Source organism: Eretmochelys imbricata, chromosome 5 (assembly GCF_965152235.1).
Source record: "Eretmochelys imbricata isolate rEreImb1 chromosome 5, rEreImb1.hap1, whole genome shotgun sequence".
NCBI lineage: Eukaryota > Metazoa > Chordata > Testudines > Cheloniidae > Eretmochelys > Eretmochelys imbricata.
Window position 1 is genome coordinate 41622521 of NC_135576.1, and position 21913 is coordinate 41644433.

Sequence of the window (21913 nt, forward strand, 5' to 3'; positions counted from 1 at the left end):
GTGACGAAAACAGCACTGCAGGTTGCATATCTATTTCTGATTCAACAGGTTATGGAAATTTCAGAAGACTGCAATCATATTTAAAGCAGCTTGAAATAAAAATTTAGTTTGATGGACAAATAAAATATTATTAGCTTTTTTATAATCTTCATCAGTTTGTTAAGGGTAGTCTTGCAGATTCTATTCAAGGGCAGATATTTGACTTTTTCCTTTATCAAAAAGATTCCTTTTTTGGTTTCTAAAATATGAAATGGACTTTGGGAAGCTTACAGACTTTACTCTGAATTCTCTTTTATGTATACTATTGGCTCTGAGGTGGCACTAAGCATTCTCTCTCTCAGGTACTTGGCTGGCTTGTTCTTGCTCACATGCTCAAGATCTAACTGATCACTATATGTGGGGCCAGGAAGGAATTTTCCCCCACGTCAGGTTGGCAGTGACCTTGGCGATTAAATCTTCCTCTGCAGCATGTGACTGCAAGTCACTTGCCAGCATTCTCTGCGTATGTCTCACTTAATCATTTCCCTGCCATTGCAGGGGCCTCAGGCACTGATGTACTTTGGTCCCTCCTATTCTCTGCCTGGGGCACATAGTAGTCTGGTCTCCTGTAGACTGTAATACTTTAGTCTAATGTAGGTTGTTGGGTTTAGCGAGTGGGTTCTTGGTGGTGTTAGTGGCCTGTGATACACTGGAGGTCAGACTAGATGATCTGGTGATTCCTTCTGGCCTTAAACTCTATGACACTATGATCTCTTTGGTTAAGGTAATAAAGAAGACTACTCAATTTTTTGGAATTCATATCTGCTTCTGTAACCAAAGTTTGTGGATATTGGCAAAATTCAAGACCAAGCCATGGATCCTTAGTCAGAGACAAAACATCTATTGACCTTAATAGGGAGAGAATTTAGGATTTGTCTTATAGATTGCAAGAGTGAGGAATTATACAAGTAACCACCACAGGCCAAATTTTGTTCTAATATACCTCAATATAAATCTCACTCTAGTGACTTCATTGAACGTTACTCTGAAATTACACATGTAACTGAGAGAAGAATTTGGTCCTCAAACTTTCACTCTTCTAGGGTTCCTGGGTTTACTCCTGACTGTATGTGATGGGGCACTGATACCAGGGAAACATGTATGTGAAAAGAGAGTGATATGTAGCAGGAAGGGATGGATGGTGGTGTGTCACTAGGAAAGGGACCAGAGTCTCCTCACAAACTTCCATTAATTCCCAAACTGTGCTGAACCACCATCAAACTCATCAGGTAGAGGAGAGAACAAGCCATGCTATTGTACAATACTAGAGGAAGGGAGCAGGGCTTCTTGCTAGTTATCTATTTTGAGTAAGTGTATGAAAAATTATTAGACTAAAGCTTAGTATTAGAATATTGGTCAGAATTTGGCCTCAGCAGAAACTAAATTTCCGGAATCTTAATTTTTATCCACTCTAACTTCAAAAAATCCAACCAGGTTAAATTAACAAGACAGGACATTTAAACATGAAAACTACTGCACAAACATCAAAGAACTAAAATAAACCTCTCTGCAAACTATTTTATATGGATTTTTTTTATTTGCTTAAAAAAATAAAACCAGAAAGCTTTCTCCTAACAGATTTTAAAACAGATTTGTCAATAAAAATAAATATATTTTTCCATATAATTTTCCCATTGTTGCATATGAGACAATTTTTTTCAAAAGGGATGAGGTTCTGTGCAATTTTGCATTTGCAAAATGAATTGCAGTAGCTAAGAAAACTAGTTTCCCTTCTGTCGGATATGTACCCTCAATCATGGAGTTAGAGATGCAAGAACCTGGTTTGTACTCAATTGTAATTGCGGTAACATGAGTACAGATTGTACAGGTACAAAGCTGACCCTGTGAAAATGTGGTTCTTAATAATGAAATGGCTGTGACAGGATATCCTGTGACCTTCATTCCTCTGCTTGAAATATGCAGTGTTGTTGTAGCCATGTCGGTCCAACGATATTAGAGAGACAAAGTGGATGAGGTAATATCTTTTATTGGACCAACTTCTGTTGGTGAGAGAGACAAACTTTCGAGCTTACACAGAGCTCTGCTTCAGGCAGAAGAAGCTTGACACCTTGTCTCTCTCAGCAACCAAAGCTGGTCCAATAAAAGATATTAACTCATCCACCCTGTCTCTCTGCTTGAAATGTCAGTTATAAGCTATAGATGCTATTTCACCAGCAACACAACTTTTTGGTGGAGGAGGGAGGAGAAAGGAGGGAGAGTAGTATAATAAGTGTAATAAACATTCCTCATTGCTAGGGCTAAGTATGTAACTCTTCCTCCTAAAAGGGAGGAGGCTGACAACCCTGCTGAATTACAGGGGTAGAGGGAAGCAGACATCCAACACTAGCACTACAGCAAATAACTATGGGTGCGGTTAATTTATCTAGGAGGTTAGCTACCCTCCACACTCCCATCTAGCACACATCATAGACAGTTCTTCACAAGCATTTGCACTGCTAGATATTCGCATTCCTGTGACTAAGGGACAACAAAGCAGCCTAATCAGCAGACCTGCAGCTTCTAGGACATAACAGCTTCTAGGACTGTCAGTTCATTAGAACAACTAACTCATCAGTTTCTTTTGACTGAGAAGTGTGTTGCCTTGTATGTTTGTGAACTGACTGTTACGTAAACCAGTTAAGGGAAACATCTAGCCATGCTTGCTCTTTTGTCCTTATGAAGCCTGTTCTTACTCCATGGATCAGGTTGGCACGTGTTTGATCCCAAGATCAGAAGAGTACAAGGCAGGTTTAAAGCCACCTTTAAAGGGAGGAAGGACGCAGCCTGGAATTTGGGACTTGAATTCAATTTCCTGCTCTACCACATGCTTCCTGTGTGACCTTGGGCAAGTCATTTTAGCTTCTCTGTGCCTCAGTTTCCTCATCTGTAAAATGGAGATAATAGTCTTTCCCCACCTCACAGGAATGTTGTAAAGTTAAGTACATTACAGATTGTGGGGTAATCAGATACTATGGTTATGGGGGCATGTAAGTACCTAAAATTGATGGATAATATTACGTCCCCTGGTCCTGCACCCAGCGAAGCTTAGCCAGACCATTGAATCTGCTCCAGTATCTTCAAAACACTTTATAAATATTACGAGTTAATTAAGGTCTTGTGTTTAAACCAGCTCTTACCAATGTAGTTCTTTGACATAGCCACTTCTTTTACTTCAATGTGAACGGAACCTCTTGGAATTTGAATCACTTCCATGTAGCCTAAAAGGTAAAGGTAAACCTTATTTATTATTATTACCTGGATGAAACTAGAAATTAATAAATTATGCTTTCAATTCAAATGTACCTGAACATTGCCTTTCATGCCAGAGAACAGAGAACTCTTTAAATCTCAGAGACAAATGTGAAAAACAATAGCAAAAATTTAACATGCAGCCATGAGTTTCTCCTTTCTACATATTAACAAAGTTCTTCATAAAATGTTTCAGAATTCACTGATTAATTTATACATTGGCTGTGAAATACTAATATATTTTCTTCCATGTTTTGAACTTTCAGTTAGGTTCCATGTGGGTACAACAGTCCACCTTCATACAGTGAATCACAGGATAGGGAGTGATCTATATCTGCACACTTACCTCCTCTGGGCAATGAATCATTGAAGAAACCTTCAATGGCTTCACATGTGCTACCATCTCCTCCACACACACGGCATCTGTCTTCCTTTGCATCAGATCCCAAAATATTATCACAACCCACATGCTGAGAACAGATAAGGATAGAACAAATATTACTTCAGGTAGGAGGCTTCTTGGATCATTACCTGAAAATACTAAATATTTTCTCAAGAGATTTCTTCCTAAGTATCTGAGATTTAGTTCTCCCTTTGCCTACCTCACTTTGAGTGGCCCATATCATAAGAGTATTTTCACTTACCAGAAAAGGAGACTGAGAAATCAGAGATGATGCAAATTTAGTTTATAGATAATAAATAATTTGTGCTCCTATAATGCTTTTCATAGGAGAATGTCACAGTATTTTACGAACATTAATGTACTACACCTTAACACAATTATTATTTAATATCTAGACAGTGATCCCAAATGTTCTAATTTTCCTCTACCTTTGGTTTCTCTAACAAAACACTGTTTTCTGTGTGTCCCTTGAATGGTTGCTTAAAAATAAGTTTTGTGGTGTTTTTGTTTCTATAAACCTTTACACCTTCACAGACCATCTTCTCACATCCCGCAGAAAAGTAATACAGCTAAATTTGTGACATCACAATTATTTTGATAACAACAAACTCATATAAAAGCTTATAGATGTGAGTTCACTGCACACTCAAGCAGAATGAAAGACTGAGCTGGATGCAGAGAGAGCTTCTGTATAATCTGGACTTGATTCTCTCCTGCATCCAAGCTCCAGCATTAGTTACACAAAAATACATTTATCCCACATTACCACCTGGAAATAAAATGCCAAGAAAACAGCAGCTGACAGGATTGGAAGAACTGCTGTGAGGAGTCAGGAAGAAAAGGGAGCTATTAAAATGTACAGGTGGTATGATATGAGGAGGGGATATCTATGCATGATTTAAGGATTCACCTCAGCCAGCGAATGGGAGAAAATGTATGCTGGGAAGGATAGAACAACTTAATAACAGAGGACAAACTGAACAGGAGGAAAACTGCAGCTTTACACTTCTTCAGATGATTATATAATACAAAGAAGAATCAAATGATCTCCAAAACAGAACATAAGGCAGCCATATGAATATACTGGCAAAAATATGATTTTCTACCATCTTGTTTATAAATAATACAGATATGATCACAGAAGTTAAAGTTTCAAAATGTTTTCACTCCTAGGCAAATGAATACAATCATATAAATTTTGACTTTCTTACTGATTACAAAAAGTAAAACAGAGATCTGACTAACTTGTGTTTCCTTATGTCGTCCTCTACTGGAAATAAATCTAATCTCCATTTCTGCTCATTTACTAAATAATACTTTAACTGTACGAAAATGCAAACCTCCTAGTTTTAATTTATATTTTTCTTACAATTGTGTGAAAGATTTTACTTCAGTTTTATCAAATACATTCCCTTGTATTTTAATCCTGATGGGGCCCATTTTTGTGGAATTACGTGTAATATCTGGCATAGTCAGTTTTAAAATAATCATCAAAAGTATTAGCTATTTTCTAGCAGCTTCACATATTTTAGCATACTAAAATAGTATATATTGTGATTTTTTTTTCTCTATCTGTGATTTGGTTTGCTAACACATGGCAAATCTTTGGTGCTAATTGTGTCACCTTTCTTAGTTAGAAACAATTTAATCTCATCATCTTTGATTCAATCATAAAAATATCTGTAGGCCTTGGTTCCACAAAGCACTTAAGATTGCACTTAACTTTAAGCATGTGAGTAGTCACAAAGAAGTCAGGGTTTTTTTTAAGTCAACAGCACTACTCATATGCTTAAAATTAAGCATGTGCTTAAGTGTTTCACTGAACTGAGGTTTTATTGGAATGAATAGCAGGGGCATCATTTGCAATCTGGGCCCCCACAGATTTTTCATAGGTCTATATGCTCCATTAGGTCTTTCATTTTTTGCCTGCACTTCAGATTTTGCAGGATATAATATCATTGTATAACATTCTATATTCTGACATAACTTTGCCCCTCCCCCCAATTTTTTTCTGAAATGGCACCCCTGATGAACAGTAGTATAACCATAAATGTGGAAGTTACAAAGCACTAACTGCCACATTTATGGTCATACTACTGTTCATTCCAAAAAGGCCTCAGTTCAGCAAAGAATTTAAGCACATGCTTTTCATCAACCGGTCCCTACAGTTACTGGTCCTCCAACAGACACCAGAGATTAGGAGAAGCCAAAAGAGTCTAAATAAATGATTCTAATTTAGTCTTGCAATAGGATGGTTTGCCCCTTAGGGGTTGGAGGCCTAGGGCCAGCAAACACTAATTAATGAATGAACTGCATCAGCCAATCTGTGCTGTGTTACCAGTCTTGATGGGGCCTGATGGAGGACAGCTGATTCCCCTCTAAAGGGCAGCAGTAAGGTGTAGGGAGGGTGGAAATGTTAGGAAGCTATGGTAGATGCTGTAGAGAAAGAGGAAAGACTCCTGAAAGGATAATCCTCAGACCAGGGGAGTTGTATCCCAGCTAGGAGGACTGCTAGAGCAAGAGGAAATTAGAGCCTGGAGGCTGAGGTGCAGTCAGGAAAAGTCTAGGAATAGTGGCTGAAGTGTAACCCAGCTCTGGGAATAAGGGCTGGGGGGCTCCCCACCTAAAGGGAGAGAGATATGGAATGTTTTAAATAATGTGGACTGCAGTTCTTAAGGGGCCTTGAAGAGGGGGAAACAGAGGCAGGATGTGTCAGAATGACCTCTGGCCATTTGGGAGTGCTCTGGAGGTGACTGCCCTGATTACAAGACTGCGACAATTTCTAATGAAAGCTTATTGCAACTCATAGTAATTTGCCTCATATCTGCAGTCTTCCTTTCCCTTGTCTCAGGCTCCCTGCTTATGTAAGAAATTAACTTTTACTGTCAACAATCCTTTTTTATCTAGTATAAAAAAAACCCTGTAACTAAAATGCTATACAAAATTACTGCTGATAAATACTAGACAATATGAAGTAATCCCTAAATGTAGTGTTTATTAAAACATGCAACCTTGCATTCTCCATTGATACAGATATCCAGCGAATCAGCATTGCACTGAGTTCCATCTATTACTGCAGGGGCACGTTCAGTGTAAAAATTGTAACCTTCAGCCAAGCAGTTTAATGCACATGGTTTAACCCCTCCTAAACAAGCAAAACAAAGAAAAGATTAATGGACAGTTCCTGAAAAGGTCAGAACCAATTTTAAAAGCATATGCAAAATCAGACTGGAAATGTATAGTCTCTTCTCCCATCTGAATACAGACAGATTTATAAGTTTTCTTTAATCCTTCCAAGTAACTTCTCTATTTGATTCTTTCTCTCTAAAGAGATTACTTCAGCTTATAGCAAAACAGCCTACAGGTGAGTTAAGGTGAAAGAGTCTTTAATGATAATACCACCCTAATGCCTGCTGAACAACTGAAAATACATAAAGATGTTCTTTAAAAAGCACTAACAGTAGCATAGCAATGGTTACTGTACTTTCAAGTTTTGAAATATAGTAAAGTTCACAATATGCCTAAAAAAATGAACAATGTTTTGAGATGTAGGGCCTGAATTTAAAGTGAGTTTAACCTGCCTTCCCTTTTCTTGACTGCTTATAATTCTGCTGGCTCAATTTTTTCAAGAGGATATTTAGATGTCTAGTAATTGGATGTCTAGGTGTTCCCCATTTAATCAGCAAATAACTGCCAGGAGGGCCTGATTTTTACAAGCACTTCTGAGAGGTGCAAAATGCCCTCAGCAACCACTGACAATACTGGGAGATAAGGATCGTCATTATTTGTAAGCACAAACTGTGAGCACAAAAAGACCTAATTTTTAAAAATCAGGCCACAGAAACTATGTCACACACAGCACCAAAAAGGATCCCTAACAATTATATAATAACAAGGCACTAAACACATCTCCTGAGCACAGCTTTTCAGATGTGTGGAGAGTGGGCAATGAAGAAAATATACAGCAAAGATTTCCATTTTATTTCACTATTACTAGCTAGCATGGAATAGCAATAATATTAATTAGGTCACTTTTCCTTTGTTTTTTATGATAGGATAATGAACAGAAATATCCTGTTTAGCAGTTTTAAGGCTTACATTCAAAATGTCCTAAACAGGACATAGCTTTCAGTATATTTTTAGGTTAATGGATAGCACTCCTAATTAGGGCTGTCAATTAATCAGATAACCTCATGAAATTAACTCAAAATTTATCGCGATTTTAAAAAATAATCACGATTAATTGCAGTTTTAATTGCACTGTTAAACAATAATAGAATAGCAATTAATATTTATTATAAATTTTTTGGATGTTTTTCTACATTTTCAAATACATTGATTTCAATTATAACACACAAAGTGTACAGTGCTTACTTTACATTTTTTATTACAAATATTTGCACTGTAAAATGATAAACAAAAGAAATAGTATTTTTCGATTCACCTTATACAAGTACTGAAGTGCAATCTCTTTATCGTGAAAGTGCAACTTACAAACGTAGAATTTTTTTTTGTTATATAACTGCACTGAAACAAAACAAGGTAAAACTTTAGAGCCTACAAGTCTACTCAGTCCTACTTCTTGTTTAGCCAATCGCTAAGACAAACAAGTTCTATTTACATTTGCTGGAGGTAATGCTGCCTGCTTCTTATTTACAATGTCACTTGAAACTGAGAACAGGCGTTCGCATGGCACTTTTGTAGCCGGTGTTGCAAGGTATGCCAGGTATGCTAAAACATTTCTATACCCCTTCCATGCTTCGGCCACCACGCCAGAAGACATGTTTCCATGCTGATGACGCTCGTTTTAAAAAAATAATGCGTTAATTAAACTTGTGACTGAATTTGGGAGAGAATTCTATGTCTCTGGCTCTGTGTTTTACCTGCCTTCTGCCATATATTTCTTGTTTTATAGCAGTCATGGATGATGACCCAGCATATGTTCTTGGTTTTGAGAACACTTTCACTGTAGATTTTAAAAAAACAAAAAGTAACAGTGTGAGATTTCTAAAGATAGTTACAGTATTCAACCCAAGGTTTAAAAATCTGAAGTGCCTTCCAAAATCCGAGAGGGATGAGGTGTGGAGTGTGCTTTCAGAAGTCTTAGAAGAGCAACACTCTGATGCAGAAACTACAGAACCCAAACCACCAAAAAAGAAAATCAACCTTCTGGTGATGGCATCTGACTTAGATGATGAAAATGCACAGTCGTTGATCCGCACTGCTTCGGATCATTATCGAGCAGAACCCGTCATCAGCATGGACACGTCCTCTGGAATGGTAGTTGAAGCATGAAGGGACATATGAATCTTTAACACATCTGGCACATAAATATCTTGTGACACTAGCTACAACAGTGCCATGCGAATGCCTATTCTCACATTCAGGTGACGTGAATTAGAAGCAGGCAGCATTATCTTCTGTAAATGTAAACACACCTGTTTTGTCTGAGTGATTGGCTGAACAAAAAGTAGGCCTGAGTAGACTTGTGAGCGCTAAAGTTTTACATTGTTTTGGTTTTGAGTGCAGTTTTTTTTGTACATAATTCTACATTTATAAGTTCAGCTTTCATGATCAAGAGGTTGCACTACAGTACTTGTATGAGGTGAATTGAAATACTATTTCTTTTTTACAGTGCAAATATTTGTAGTAAAAAAATAAAGTGAGCACTGTACACTTTGTATTCCGTGTTGTAATTGAAATAAATATATTTGAAAATGTAGAAAACATCCAAAAATATTTAAATGGTATTCTCTTATTAACAGCATGATTAATCGCGATTAATTTTTGTTTATCACTTGACAGCCGTACTCCAACTGATTCTCAGTTGAAGAGGTACTGAAACAGTTGGCAGATGAGACAGACTGGAAAAGTGGTAAATAAAGAAAAGAACAGGTCACTAAGACAGAGAGAACCGGATTACTGAGTACTCTGGGCACAAGCAGACAATATGCCTTTCAAAATGGCTAAATGTAAAGTCATAGTTAAGAACCAAGATTTTAGGCTCTATTATGGGGGGGACTCTATTTTGGAAAGCAGTGACCTGAAAAAGACTTGGGGGATGGGTAATATAACACACTTGGCACTGGTGTGACTGCTACTAGAATTCTGTGTCCAGTTGTGGTGTCCATAATACAAGGATATTAAGAAATAGGGGAGGCTTCAGAGAATGACTAACAGATTGGATTGAATAACTACATTCCTTGATAGAGCAAAATAAATTGAGCTCCTTAACTCTGTCTCTACAAAGAGAAGGTTAAAGGGTGATTTGACTAGTATATCAGTACTTACCTAGGAAACAAAAATGTGATAAGAGGGTTCTTTAATCTAGTGGACAAGAACCAGTGGCTGGAAGCTCAAGCTGGACACATTTAGACTAGAAATAAGGTGACATTTTTTTAACAGTGAGGGTAATTAAACAGCAGAGCAATTTATTGAGGGTTATGGTGTGTTCTTAATCTCTAGAAATTTTTAAATCAAGGTTGTATATTTTTCTACAAAGACATACCCTAGTTCAAATGAGAATTAATTCAGGGAAGTTTTATGGCCAACATTATCCAGGAGATAAAACTAGATGATCACAGTGGTCCCATCTGCCTTTATAATCTGAGTAGGATTATAGGAAAAGTCAGACAATTAACTTCCTAGACAGGGAAGTTCTGCTGAAGATTTGCTATTTAAACTTGAGATCAAATAGAAAAATATTGTTTAACCAGACATTCTGGGTTTTATTTTTTTTTTTTTTCCACACAATGGAAGCTGTTGTAGCTCAATGGCTCTTATGTACGCGCACACCATCCAGGATGGTGGAGTTCCAGGTAGGGGAACTCTATTGGGACTTTCATACTGTACACCTCACTACAGTGTCCAAGTGTAGTAGTGGATCATCCACCCATGTCCAGTATCTGCATACTGCTGCTAAGGGAGTTGATGGGGAAAGGCTTTACATTATGAAGTGGTGCATTTTTCTTGCATAGCATCCCCTGTCACACATTCATTATGTCAACACCCCAATATGGCCCTTCCATTGATATGCCCTTTAGTGAATTTTGTATTTTTAATTAATGGGTCAACAGATGGCTACTGAAAAATCAAAGTTCAAGATTAGTCAACTGAGTGTTGTCAGAGATGTCACATTTATATCTCTGCCAAGCTACACATTACCTCCAGTGTAGGGCTTCCAGTTATAATACTTTCCCCGGAAGGGCATATTGTCGAAGTCTGCACACTGTTTTTCTCGAAAATCACGGGACCCTGACGGACACGGCTAAAGTAAAATTAAAATAAAGATGTATTAGACATTAACATTAATATAAAAAGGACATGGTTATATTACTTACAAATAAAATGGTATTAAACTACATTATGTTAGCTCACTGCTTTATTTTGTGGCTCTGATTCTGACACTTGCTTTATTGTTTTACAACTGGTATTCAGAATGAAGTGTCTATTTTGTAATCTTAGGCAGGCACGAACTAACTTAAACAAAGTTAAGTGTTACAACAGTTTCCATATAACTTTACACTCAGAATCATGTCACGGTTCACTTTGCAATCAATCCATCAGGTATCTCCTTATAAACGCACACAAAAATCAACTGAAGAAACTAAAACACAAAATCTTTTTGGTGACAGATTCAGGCTCAGTTGCCATAGCTGTTCTTAGGTATGCATTTAAGGGATCAAGAAACAGATTTGTAACATCACATTTGTAACATCAGATTTGTAACATCACATAACACTCAATTGCAGTTTGAAGACCTACTATTGTTCACTGACTAGCTTTGACAAAAAACATTTTAGGTCTAAGAATGAGACTGGACAAGGTTTAGTCCCAATTCTAAGCACCTTCCAAATTTAAAGAATTTGGAATCACTATTTACATTTAATCTACTAACTTCTCACAATCAATTACTGAGCCCAGACATGTATTAAATAGCTTTCTCATCTAGGGCACTGTTGGTGATGTAGAAGACTGTGTTTTCTCCAAGGAAGAATTACAGGAACAATATAATTCACTGCTATTACTTACACTTTTTTGTCTATGCAACGTTTAGGTTCAAAATAACAAAGTCAACTTATTGCTAACCTCTGAATTTAACATTGCAAGATGATCTTTTCTGAAATCTGTGTAAAATAGCATAGTCTAGGATAATTTATCTTTTGCAATTCTGCAACTACAAGATTTACAAGGTAAATTAAAACATTTGAAACAGATTAAGAATATTGTCTTTAAGCTAGAACAGAAGAACTTTTTTGACAGAAATTTTTAACTGTTAATAAACATTTTATGAGCAGCCTCAGAGTTCATTTCTGATATTTTTACTGGTCTACCTGTATTTCTAAGCCAGTTTGTGGTGTTCAGAAATCTGAGATGAATTCATTGTGAAAGGGGTTACATAAACAAGTATGGTAAAACTTACTGCACTATGCAAATATTTACATAATCACCATAACTCTCAGTATATTGTAGTTCAAGTTCCTATCATAGAAAGGCCATAAAATCATGACTTGGAAACTAAGCAAGAAGTTTCCTACAAGTTTAAAAATATTTTTAAGTACAATAAAATACTGAACATGGCACTACCCTGTAATTTCTGCACTGTTTCCTTTGTAAATTACGCCTCCAACCTCTTCCAATCTTTCCTTTACGAAGATCCCACATCTTTGTTTGCAGCAAGTCTCTGCTATTCATAGAGGCACAACCATCAGGCTACAGCAGTGCCTTCTCTTTGCCCTATGAAACTCCATTCAGCCATTGCTGAGAGTTTAACTGTTAAAATTTGGCACTTGTCTTCTCTAGCTTTCCTCGGGAAAATTCTGGCAGCCTGACAGAATAATAAACAAATATTCTAAGGCTGGGCTCACGCTGCTGCCAAAACAGCAGCAGACACTGTACCGGAGCTGCCAGCACATTTGTAGCAGTGGGGAGGAGAAAGAGTTGGGCTGAACTCCCCGCATATCAGGACCCAGCACATGCCCCTCTCTGAGGGCAATACATGGAGCAGGAACAGGGCCAGGATCACATCCTGTAAACACCACATCCCCCCAGCCTCAGCAGCTGGACCCAGAAGCTGATTTCCTCACTCTCCGAAGATGCCACATGAAGTCAGATCCCCCAGAACTCGTCAAGAGGTGGTAGAAAGAAAGGTAGGGAGACCTGACTCCCCCCAACAACTTCCTGGAATCAACACATGGCCCAAGCACCCTATCCTTTTTCTTTTTTTTTTCTGGGGGTATCACATGGAGGAAGGGCACCTTTAATTCCTAGGACAGGGGAAAGGGGGGGTCAGGCTAGGCTCCCCACACCCACTGATCACCTCTAGGACCCAGCATCTGGACCTATCTCCATCCCACACCCCAGGCTAACAGCCTTTGCCTGGCGACAGCTAACGGAGGGCTGGTCTACACTACAGCTGTAAGCCAACCTAAGTTATGCTACTTCAGTTCCATAACTTACGGAACTGAAGTTGACATAACTTAGAACGACTTACAGCGGTGTCTACACTGCGTTGTGTTGATGGGAAACACTCTCCTGCCAACTTATCTTGCTCTTCTTGGGGAGCTGGAGTGCAGAAGTTGACAGGGGAGTGCTCTGCCATCGACTTAGCGGATCTTCACCAGACCTGCTAAATTGACACAGCTGCATCAACCGCAGTAGTGTCGATCCAGCTGTAAGTATAGACATGCCCATAGTTAGACCTGCTTTTCAAGTGATAGAAGTTCGTGCTATGTTGCTGAACATTCAGGATTCAAAACCTGTTCAAGATTGAGAGGTTGTCACAATTGTGCATAATAGAATTTCTCTTTACCTTTTTCCTTAAAAGACTATTTAGGAAATTACATACAAAAAAAATTCTGCCTCTGCATATACATTGTGATACTACCTTACATATTACTTTTTCCCACAGACCCCGCCTTATTCAGTGCACAGGATGGATACAGGAGAGGACATATTCTGAATACATGGGCAACAGTAAATCTGACATTTCCAAACTTTAGTGTGCTTGACTTTGGAACCTAAATGATGTCATTTTAACAGGTTTTTTGAATGTAATATGTATACATACATATATCTGGTTTATCTCTAAAGACAGAAAAACATCACCTGAAAAGTACAATCCCAAACTTTGAGGGGAAGTGAGAGAGAATTATATGAATGATAAATTGAAAAAACTTGTAAGTAAAATTGCCACTCTTTAAAAATATCATTCTGACAGGATTTCCCAACCAAAACACAGAGACTGGCTTCAACTCTACAGTTATCACCTGTGCTGCAATGACTTGGATACAAACAGAGTGGGTATTGACCTGGATGCAAACAGGGCTCCTTCAGCTCTGACCTGCATCAACATTAGTACAGCTGCACCATGAATAAATGATTGACAGATTCACAGATTCTAAGGCCAGAAGAGACCATTGTGATCATTTAGTTAACAAAGGCCATAGAACTTCCCCGTATGATACTGTCACCTCTGAGGACACCTCAGTTACAAACCTGAATGACTGGACTAATTTACTCACATATACTGCCACACTTCAAACCTCTGAGTTGTTCTCCAAATATTGCACTTGGAGAAGGGTATCTGGAGACTTCAGTACAATACAGAGAAGCCCAGAGTCAGTCTTTGATAGTGGTGTAATGAAGTTCTGCTCTCTTTGTGTGTTTTCTAGTTTTTGGTACAGCTGCAGTTGTAATGCCTGATTTCTAAAGGAGTAAGAGCTCAATAACATTGACTTTAGGAACTGACATAACAAAGGTGTCAAAGCCACGATATACACTGAAGACTTTTGCTTTTATGATGCAGACCACTTCAGAGTAAGTGGTAAGAGAGACCTGCTAGGCTTGAAGAGATGAATGGGTCTATTTCAACATGGGAACCTGCTGTCAGTGAATGTAACCAGGTCAAGGGACTCATCTCAGGATCCTGCTTTGAGGCTGAATCCTTTTAAATACTCTTGATAGGTGTTGGCTGAATTTAGAGTCTTTAGGTGCTCGCCTTCAAACTCAGTGATACTGATCGACAATATGACACCTGCATCTTGCTGTACTCTAAAGCACAAGATACAGGGGCACCAGAAGAGGAGGGGCCAAGGGGCCATGGTCCTCTCACTTTTTGAAAGGGGCCCTGCCCCGTCCCTGCCCCTTCTCTTCCCCCTGAGGCCCTGCTCCTCCCCCTTCCCCCAGCCAGGACAACAGCTGTAGAGCCACAGACTCTCCACCTGCCCATGGGGGGGTGTGTGAGAGCAGCCCCCATCCTGTGTCTCCATCCCCCGAGCCCCCCACCCAGGGCAGGTGGAGGGTCCGCGGCTCCCCACAGCTGCCCAGGTTGCTCTTGCCATGGCTGGGCTGCGGCTCCAAGACCCTGTCCCCCAGCTCTTTCATCCTGTCCATGATTGCCACAAACAGCTGTGAAAACAAGCAGAACTCTTTGGACCAGTTGTAGGAGAAAGCCAATGCTGTTCTTATGTCCAGAGTGTGCAGCTGCTCCTCATCTTTATTAAAGTGAGGCTTTAGGAAGAATTGTTACCTGGATTCCATTTCTCATAACACTTTATAAATGAATTTTTGATTAAAAGTCCTGAGGCTTAGGGAAATACGTATATTTTTATAACAGTTACTGAGATGGTTGGTGATAGGAAATATATTTCTGATTACTGTGTTCTTTCTATCACCTTTTTGTTTCCAGTACTCATTAGCTCTTTTCTGCTGATCTCAATGTTTCTATTAGCAGATGTCTTCTCAATTGAAAAGTCAAATATTGTTCTGAAAGCCTTTAAGGAATATGTCTCGTAGGAGTTGAGTATGCTGATTTCAAAGAATGAAAATGGTCAAAAGAAAGGGCAGAAGCACTACTTCATTTCTGAATGAAAAATGAAGTCTTAAAAAGCTTTTTTTTGTTTATGGATACTAGGAATTTTAAGGAGTAATACTTTTTTAAATTACTTGAGGAGTAATGAATGCTGACGCTACACAAAAGCAACAGAAAGGAAAGGGTACAAACAAATTTTTCATATAAATGATGACAGTTTTGTAGACTCTTAATGTTTACATTAATCAAACATTCTTCTCCTTTCAAAAACTGACTAGCAATAAGGTCCATCATAAATCTTGAAACAATTCGCAAGTCTCAGCAATTTTCGATTTTTTTTTAAACCTTAAAGAAATTACTATATAACAAATGGGTAACACTGATTACCAGAATTATAGTTCTAGTGCAATTTAAATTGCTGCAAGCCTGAATGAACTTATATCCTCCTCACAGTAATATCATTAGAATAATTCTACTTTCATTTACATTGAAAAACGGAACTGAACTACGAATCTTTCAGGACATAAACTTAAACTGTTTAACATTTTCTCCATCTGAAGATTCCCCTGAAAAATCTTACCGGGTGTAGAGATAAAAGGGGATTCTATTAAAAATTTTTAAATGAGATTGTCAACTTCCAGTTAACATTACAGATCATCACAGTAATAATAATAAAGGGACTGTGCCTTTCCATGCAGATACTAGATTTATATTCTAGATGTACTGAAGACTGTAGTCTGAATAGCAAAGAGTTACTTTATTACACCACATACTTCTGAAGGTGTCAGTGAGAAAAGGTGAGAATTTAATGAAGACTGACTACTTCATCCCATTGATCCCTTAAACTGAGACTTTAATGTGGTGAAAAGATGCCATGAAATACAAGATTTGGATATAAAAAGTTTGGTAAAAAAGTATTTATCTGCAAAGAGCAATAAAGATATGTAGACATAAAAGATTAAAGAATGCCAAACTTTTTACCAGTGGTATTCTAGCCAATGAATATCAGTGGACTGAATTCTAAGATCAAAAGTAAACTGAAGTTGGGCCTGAATTTGCACTGTGAAAGAAGTAAAAGACATTAATTCCAGATTTAATATGTAAGTGCAACTGAAGATGTCAGTACAAATGAAATGGCCAGGATATTGAATAAATGAAGAGGTAGGGAAATTAGGACAGAGAAAAAGCAACATAAGTGTAAAAGAATTAAGATAAAGGAAAGAGACTCTGAAGAAAGTTAAGAGAAAGAGAGAGAAGTATAAAAGGAGAAATCAGGAAAGAAGAATATGATCAGAAATATAAGTAAAAAATGGAAAACAGTAAGGATTTAGAAAAAACCTACATGCAATCCATCTCTGAGTTAGAAACGGCAGAAAGAATGAAATCAAGAATTAAGCAAAGTAAAAATAGTTATGAGAAGATTATGATGATGAGTCACCAGGGATATTACAGCACCCAGAAGTAAAAAGAGAGAAAGAGGAACAAAAGTCAGTCAGCAAATTCCTCAAAGATACAATAGGCAGATAATAAGGAATGAGTGTAAGAAAGCTGAAAAGCGCTGAATGGCACTGATTTCAAATTAAATGGAGGTGCGGGGAGAATGGGACCAGAGTAGAAAAGAGAGAGGCACAGAGAAGAAGCAAGGGAAAAAATCCATGCCACACAATACAATTAAGACATGTTAAACCATAATACACAGGGGTTAGTATAGTGAAATCTGCACAGTAGGACACTCTTGTTAGACAAAAAGAAAAGGAGTACTTGTGGCACCTTAGAGACTAACCAATTTATTTGAGCATAAGCTTTTGTGAGCTACAGCTCACTTCATCGGATGCAAACTGTGGAAAATACAGAAGATGTTCTTATACATACAAACCATGAAAAAATGGGTGTTTACCACTACAAAAGGTTTTCTCTCCCCCCACCCCACACTCCTGATGGTAACAGCTTATCTAGTGATCACTCTCCTTACAATGTGTATGACAATTAGTCTTAAGAAATCACCCTAAAATATGCCCAAATGTATTGAGTACATTCCGCTCCACCTTTATTAATGACAACCTCCATTAAGCACTGGATTTTTGTTGGTCTCTCCCAACGTTTACTTAAGACAGGTATTACTATATTTATCTCTCAGCGTAATAAAACGTAATATGTGTTTCAAAAAGTAATTATATAAATTGTTGTAATCATTCAAACTTGGACTAAAATTTTAGCTACCCTCATAAAATGCCAGTAGTTTTTCCCTTTAAAACTAAAATTCAAAAAAGGACAGGAAATTAGTATTAGATATGTGCTTTGTACACTGTTAAGTCCAGCACTAAAAGATTATCTGGGCATTTATGTGTCAGCTCCTACAGATCTTGAATGCAGGCCCAAGGGGGTCCTGAATTACCACACTCCCATCCTACACCCAGCAGCTCACAGATGGCATGTGGGAGTAGGTCCATGAAGCCCAACTGCCCTAAAAACACTACTCTCTGATTGGGAGAGCCCCAAGGTTCTTGGCTGGGTTGTAGCCCCTATTTAAGCCAGAGGAGGAAAAGGAATTTGTCTGTAAAACTTGAGCTTCACCCTGCCATACACTGCTGGTCTGGCATTTACCTGTTTCTGCTATATGATCCTGATCTCCTGGTATCCTGACTCTGGGTAACTGCATCCTGGTTCCTGTCTTCTGGTTTCATCACCCAGTCCTGACCTCCTGGTATTCTCATTCTTGGTAACTGGCTCTTGATCCCTGCCCTCTAGTTTGTCTCTTGAGTCTGATCTCCTGGCATGCTAACCCAGCCTGATCGTTAGTAATTGGCTCCTGGCCCCTCAGCCTGTGCCTGATGCTAACCCCTAGGCCAGGCTGTCCATGACCCTGCCCTGACACTATTGCACATGGATTCATTAGAACACCAAGTGCAGGGGAAACAGAGATCAATAAATATAAATGAGAAGTTATGAAGTATAGAAAATTGATAAGGAAATCTAAAAGTATCAGGGGAAAATCCATGGGTGGTAGCACTTATGACATTAAAGAGTTTTTAAATAACATACTAGGAACAAAAGAAATTGTAGCAATTGGATAGGCTCATTGCTAGATGGAGGTAGTAAAATTATTAATAATGATGATGTAGAAAGGGAAGACGTGTTCAAATATTCAATAAATATTTTTGTTCTGTATTTGGAAAGAGGCAGGATACTTACTCATATTACATGAGGATGATGAAATACATTCAAGTCCACTAGTAACTAAGGAGCATGTTAAACATCTTCTGGGGATAAAAAATATTTAAATCAGCAGGTCTGGATAACTTGCATGCAAGAGTTCTAAAAGAGTTAGCTAGGTCTCCCATATCTAACATGAGTGGCCTAACCACTGGACTACAGAGTCAGTCTTGTTCTTTTTCATAAAACATTTCATATGAGCTCATTTTTGTCCTGCTGTGGAACAGAAATTTTTTTGAAATAATAAACATTTTCACAGGGTGGGAGAACTGCTTCCCACTCAGCTGCAAAACTATAATATAAGGATTAAGAAGATAACCCAGAATCACATAAGGTTCCAAGCGATGATATTGAGGAGGCTTCAGAACCATACAAAAGAATTACAGAAGTCTTCAAGTTTCAGAGTAGTGTTTCAGAGACTAAGAGCTCTAAGGTGCCACAAGTACTCCTTTTCTTTTTGCGGATACAGACTAACATGGCTGCTACTCTGAAACCTGTCATTATGCATGGCACTGAATTTAGCCGTATGGAGTGGAAATCTATCAACTTCAAATTTGTTAGTCTCTAAGCTGCCACAAGATTAACTATTAAAGTGTTTGATGCTATATCTCAATGGAAAGATACCATGAGAAAATGAATATTCCCCACACATTTTATTAGAAGTATTAAAGAGGAACCCTATCAATAAAGGGATCTACTTTCAGATATTTTATATAGTTACCTACAATTAAAGATTACATTAAGCTTTTTCTGAGTTTATTCCTGTGTGCCCTCAGATCCAGAACAATTCTAGTTAGATTGTAAACCTAAATAGATTGGGGCAGGGAATGTTTACTGCTCTATCTAGCACATTGGCGCTCCATTCTTGGTTGGACCTACTAGGCACTACTGTAAAAAACTACCTTTCCATGACGATTGTTCTATGAGATGCATTGCACATGTCCATTACACTGTAGGGGACTCACAAGCAGATTGACCTGGAAGTGGACCCTGAGTCTCTTTGAACTGAATGTACGACAACAAGCCTAAATATGGCATTTGTCCTGGATTGAAGAGCTATAGTGTAACGTGAAACAAGTGTGTGTACTGATGACTCAGTTGACACATTGCAAATGTCCAAATTAGGAACATGTGCTGGGAAAGACACAGATGCTGCCTCTGCTCTTTCCAAATGGGCTAGCACTTTAGTTGGTGGAATGACATCAGCAACTGGCAATACAAATGAATACACTATAAAATCCAAGAGCAAATCCTCTGAGAGGGTACTAGGTGGCCTCTCATTCTGTCTGCCACCACAATGAACAACTGTGATGATGATCTAAATGATTTAGTCTGGTCTAGGTAAAGCTAAAGCTCTTCTGATATGTAAAGAGTGGAGTTTTTCTTCATCTCTATGAATATGAGACTTTGGGAAGAAAGTTGGCAATTAGATTGCCTGATTAATGTGAAAGTTGTAAACCACTTTTGTCAGGAACTTCATTTGAGGGCAAAGGTAAACCTTGTCCTTGGTAAAAGACCATATAGGGAGGCTGTGAAACCAGAGCTCTCAACTCACCCACTCTACTTGCCAAGGTAATTGCACTAAAAAACACCACCGTAGTAGAGAGGTGGAGTAGAGAACAAGTCATGAATGGTTCAAAAGGTGGTTCCATTAACTTTGCTAATACCAGGTTCAGATACCATGGGAGAATAGGTTCTGGCACCTTTGGGTATATTCTGTCCAGCACTTTCAAAAACCTGAGAGCAACGGGATTGAGGAAAAAAAGATCTGTTATTCACAGAAGGAAGGAAAGCTGAGATAGCTGCTATATGAAATTTGATAGAGTTAACTGCTAGACCTTGATGTTTCACGTACAGAAAAGAGATGGGGGCTTGCTCCAGAGGAACGTCTTTCTGGCAGGACCAGATGGAAAGACACTTCTATTTAGCCAGATAAGTATTCCTAGTTGAAGGCTTTCTACTATTTAGAATTACTTCTTGCACAGTCTTGAGCATGTCTTTTCTAATGGTGTTAGCCATGAAGCATCCAGGCTATCAAGTGGAGGACTTGCAGGTTGGGGTGAAAAAGGCCGCCATAGTCTTGGGCAATCTGGATCCAGTGGGAGGGACAAAGGAGCCTAATGAACAAGCCTAGCAGGATCAAGAACTAGTGCTACTGAGGCTACATCGATGCTGTAAGTATAATGTGAGCATAGTCTTGTTTGAACTTGGACAAGACTCTGGGCAGTAACGGGACTGGAGAAAAAGCATGCCACAGGGTGTTCTTCCATGGCAGCAGGAATGCATCCATCAATGAACCTTAGCTGTGACCTCCTGGGGAACAGAACTGATGGCACTTTCTGGTCATCCTTGTTGCAAACAGGTCCACTTGCGGAGTCCCCCACAATTGGAAGATTGATCTGGCCATATCCAGATGATAGGAAAAGGACCTGCTTAGGTTGAGCACTGCCTTCTGACCCCTGGAAGGTAAGCAGCTCTCTTGTGAATGGAATTGGCTATGCAGACTCACAGGAGACTCGCCTCCTGGCACAACTGAGTGGAATCCTCTCCTCCTTGTCTGTTATCAGACAACACAGCAACTATGTTTTATGTAAACACAAGCAGATTTTTTCCCCTGAGATCTATAAGGAAGGCTGAACAAACAAGACGGACAGCTCACAATTCTGACATTTATATGAGCCTTCAGATCATGGGAAGACCAAAGACCCTGAGTCTTCAGGAACCCCATATGTGCTCCCCAACCCAGAGATGATGCATCTGTGACTAAAGTGAGTGCTGGTTGTGGGGGAGAAAAGGGAACACCTCAGATGGTCTATCCACCAGTCCAATGGTAATCGTGTCATCCTTAGTACACAAACCACCATGTCTAGGCAATGACAGCTCAGGAAATACACCAAAGCAAGTCATCCTTGTAGCTTTCTGAGATGCAGTCAGGAGTGCTGTACTACTTGTGTACATGCTGCCATGTGCCCTAGGAGCCTGAGGCAGCTGCACACTGTAGTGACAGGATGTGCTTTCAGCACTAAGCTCCAACGCATTTCAAACTTTGAAAGTGATAGAAAAGCTTTGGCCTTGGCCCAGACAATCATCCAGGTAAGGGAACACATGGCTTTCAAAGGAACACTGCTATCACCGCTGACAGGCTGAATGGCACTGTAAATTGGTAATGGAGTCCATTTACCATGAACCAGAGAAAC

At 38.8% G+C, this 21913-nt stretch overlaps 1 protein-coding gene across 1 annotated transcript in view; it reads right to left on the bottom strand.

The window, feature by feature from the left end:
* The window catches only part of ADAMTS6 (ADAM metallopeptidase with thrombospondin type 1 motif 6), a 324386-nt gene that overhangs the window by 85022 nt on the left and 217451 nt on the right, over window positions 1-21913 (bottom strand). Inside the window, exons 15-18 of the mRNA XM_077816928.1 lie at window positions 10856-10958; window positions 6703-6836; window positions 3635-3758; window positions 3177-3257 (exon numbers count right to left, since the gene is read on the bottom strand). Coding sequence (XP_077673054.1) covers window positions 3177-3257; window positions 3635-3758; window positions 6703-6836; window positions 10856-10958 — 442 coding nt within the window. The remainder of the gene's footprint in view (window positions 1-3176; window positions 3258-3634; window positions 3759-6702; window positions 6837-10855; window positions 10959-21913) is intronic.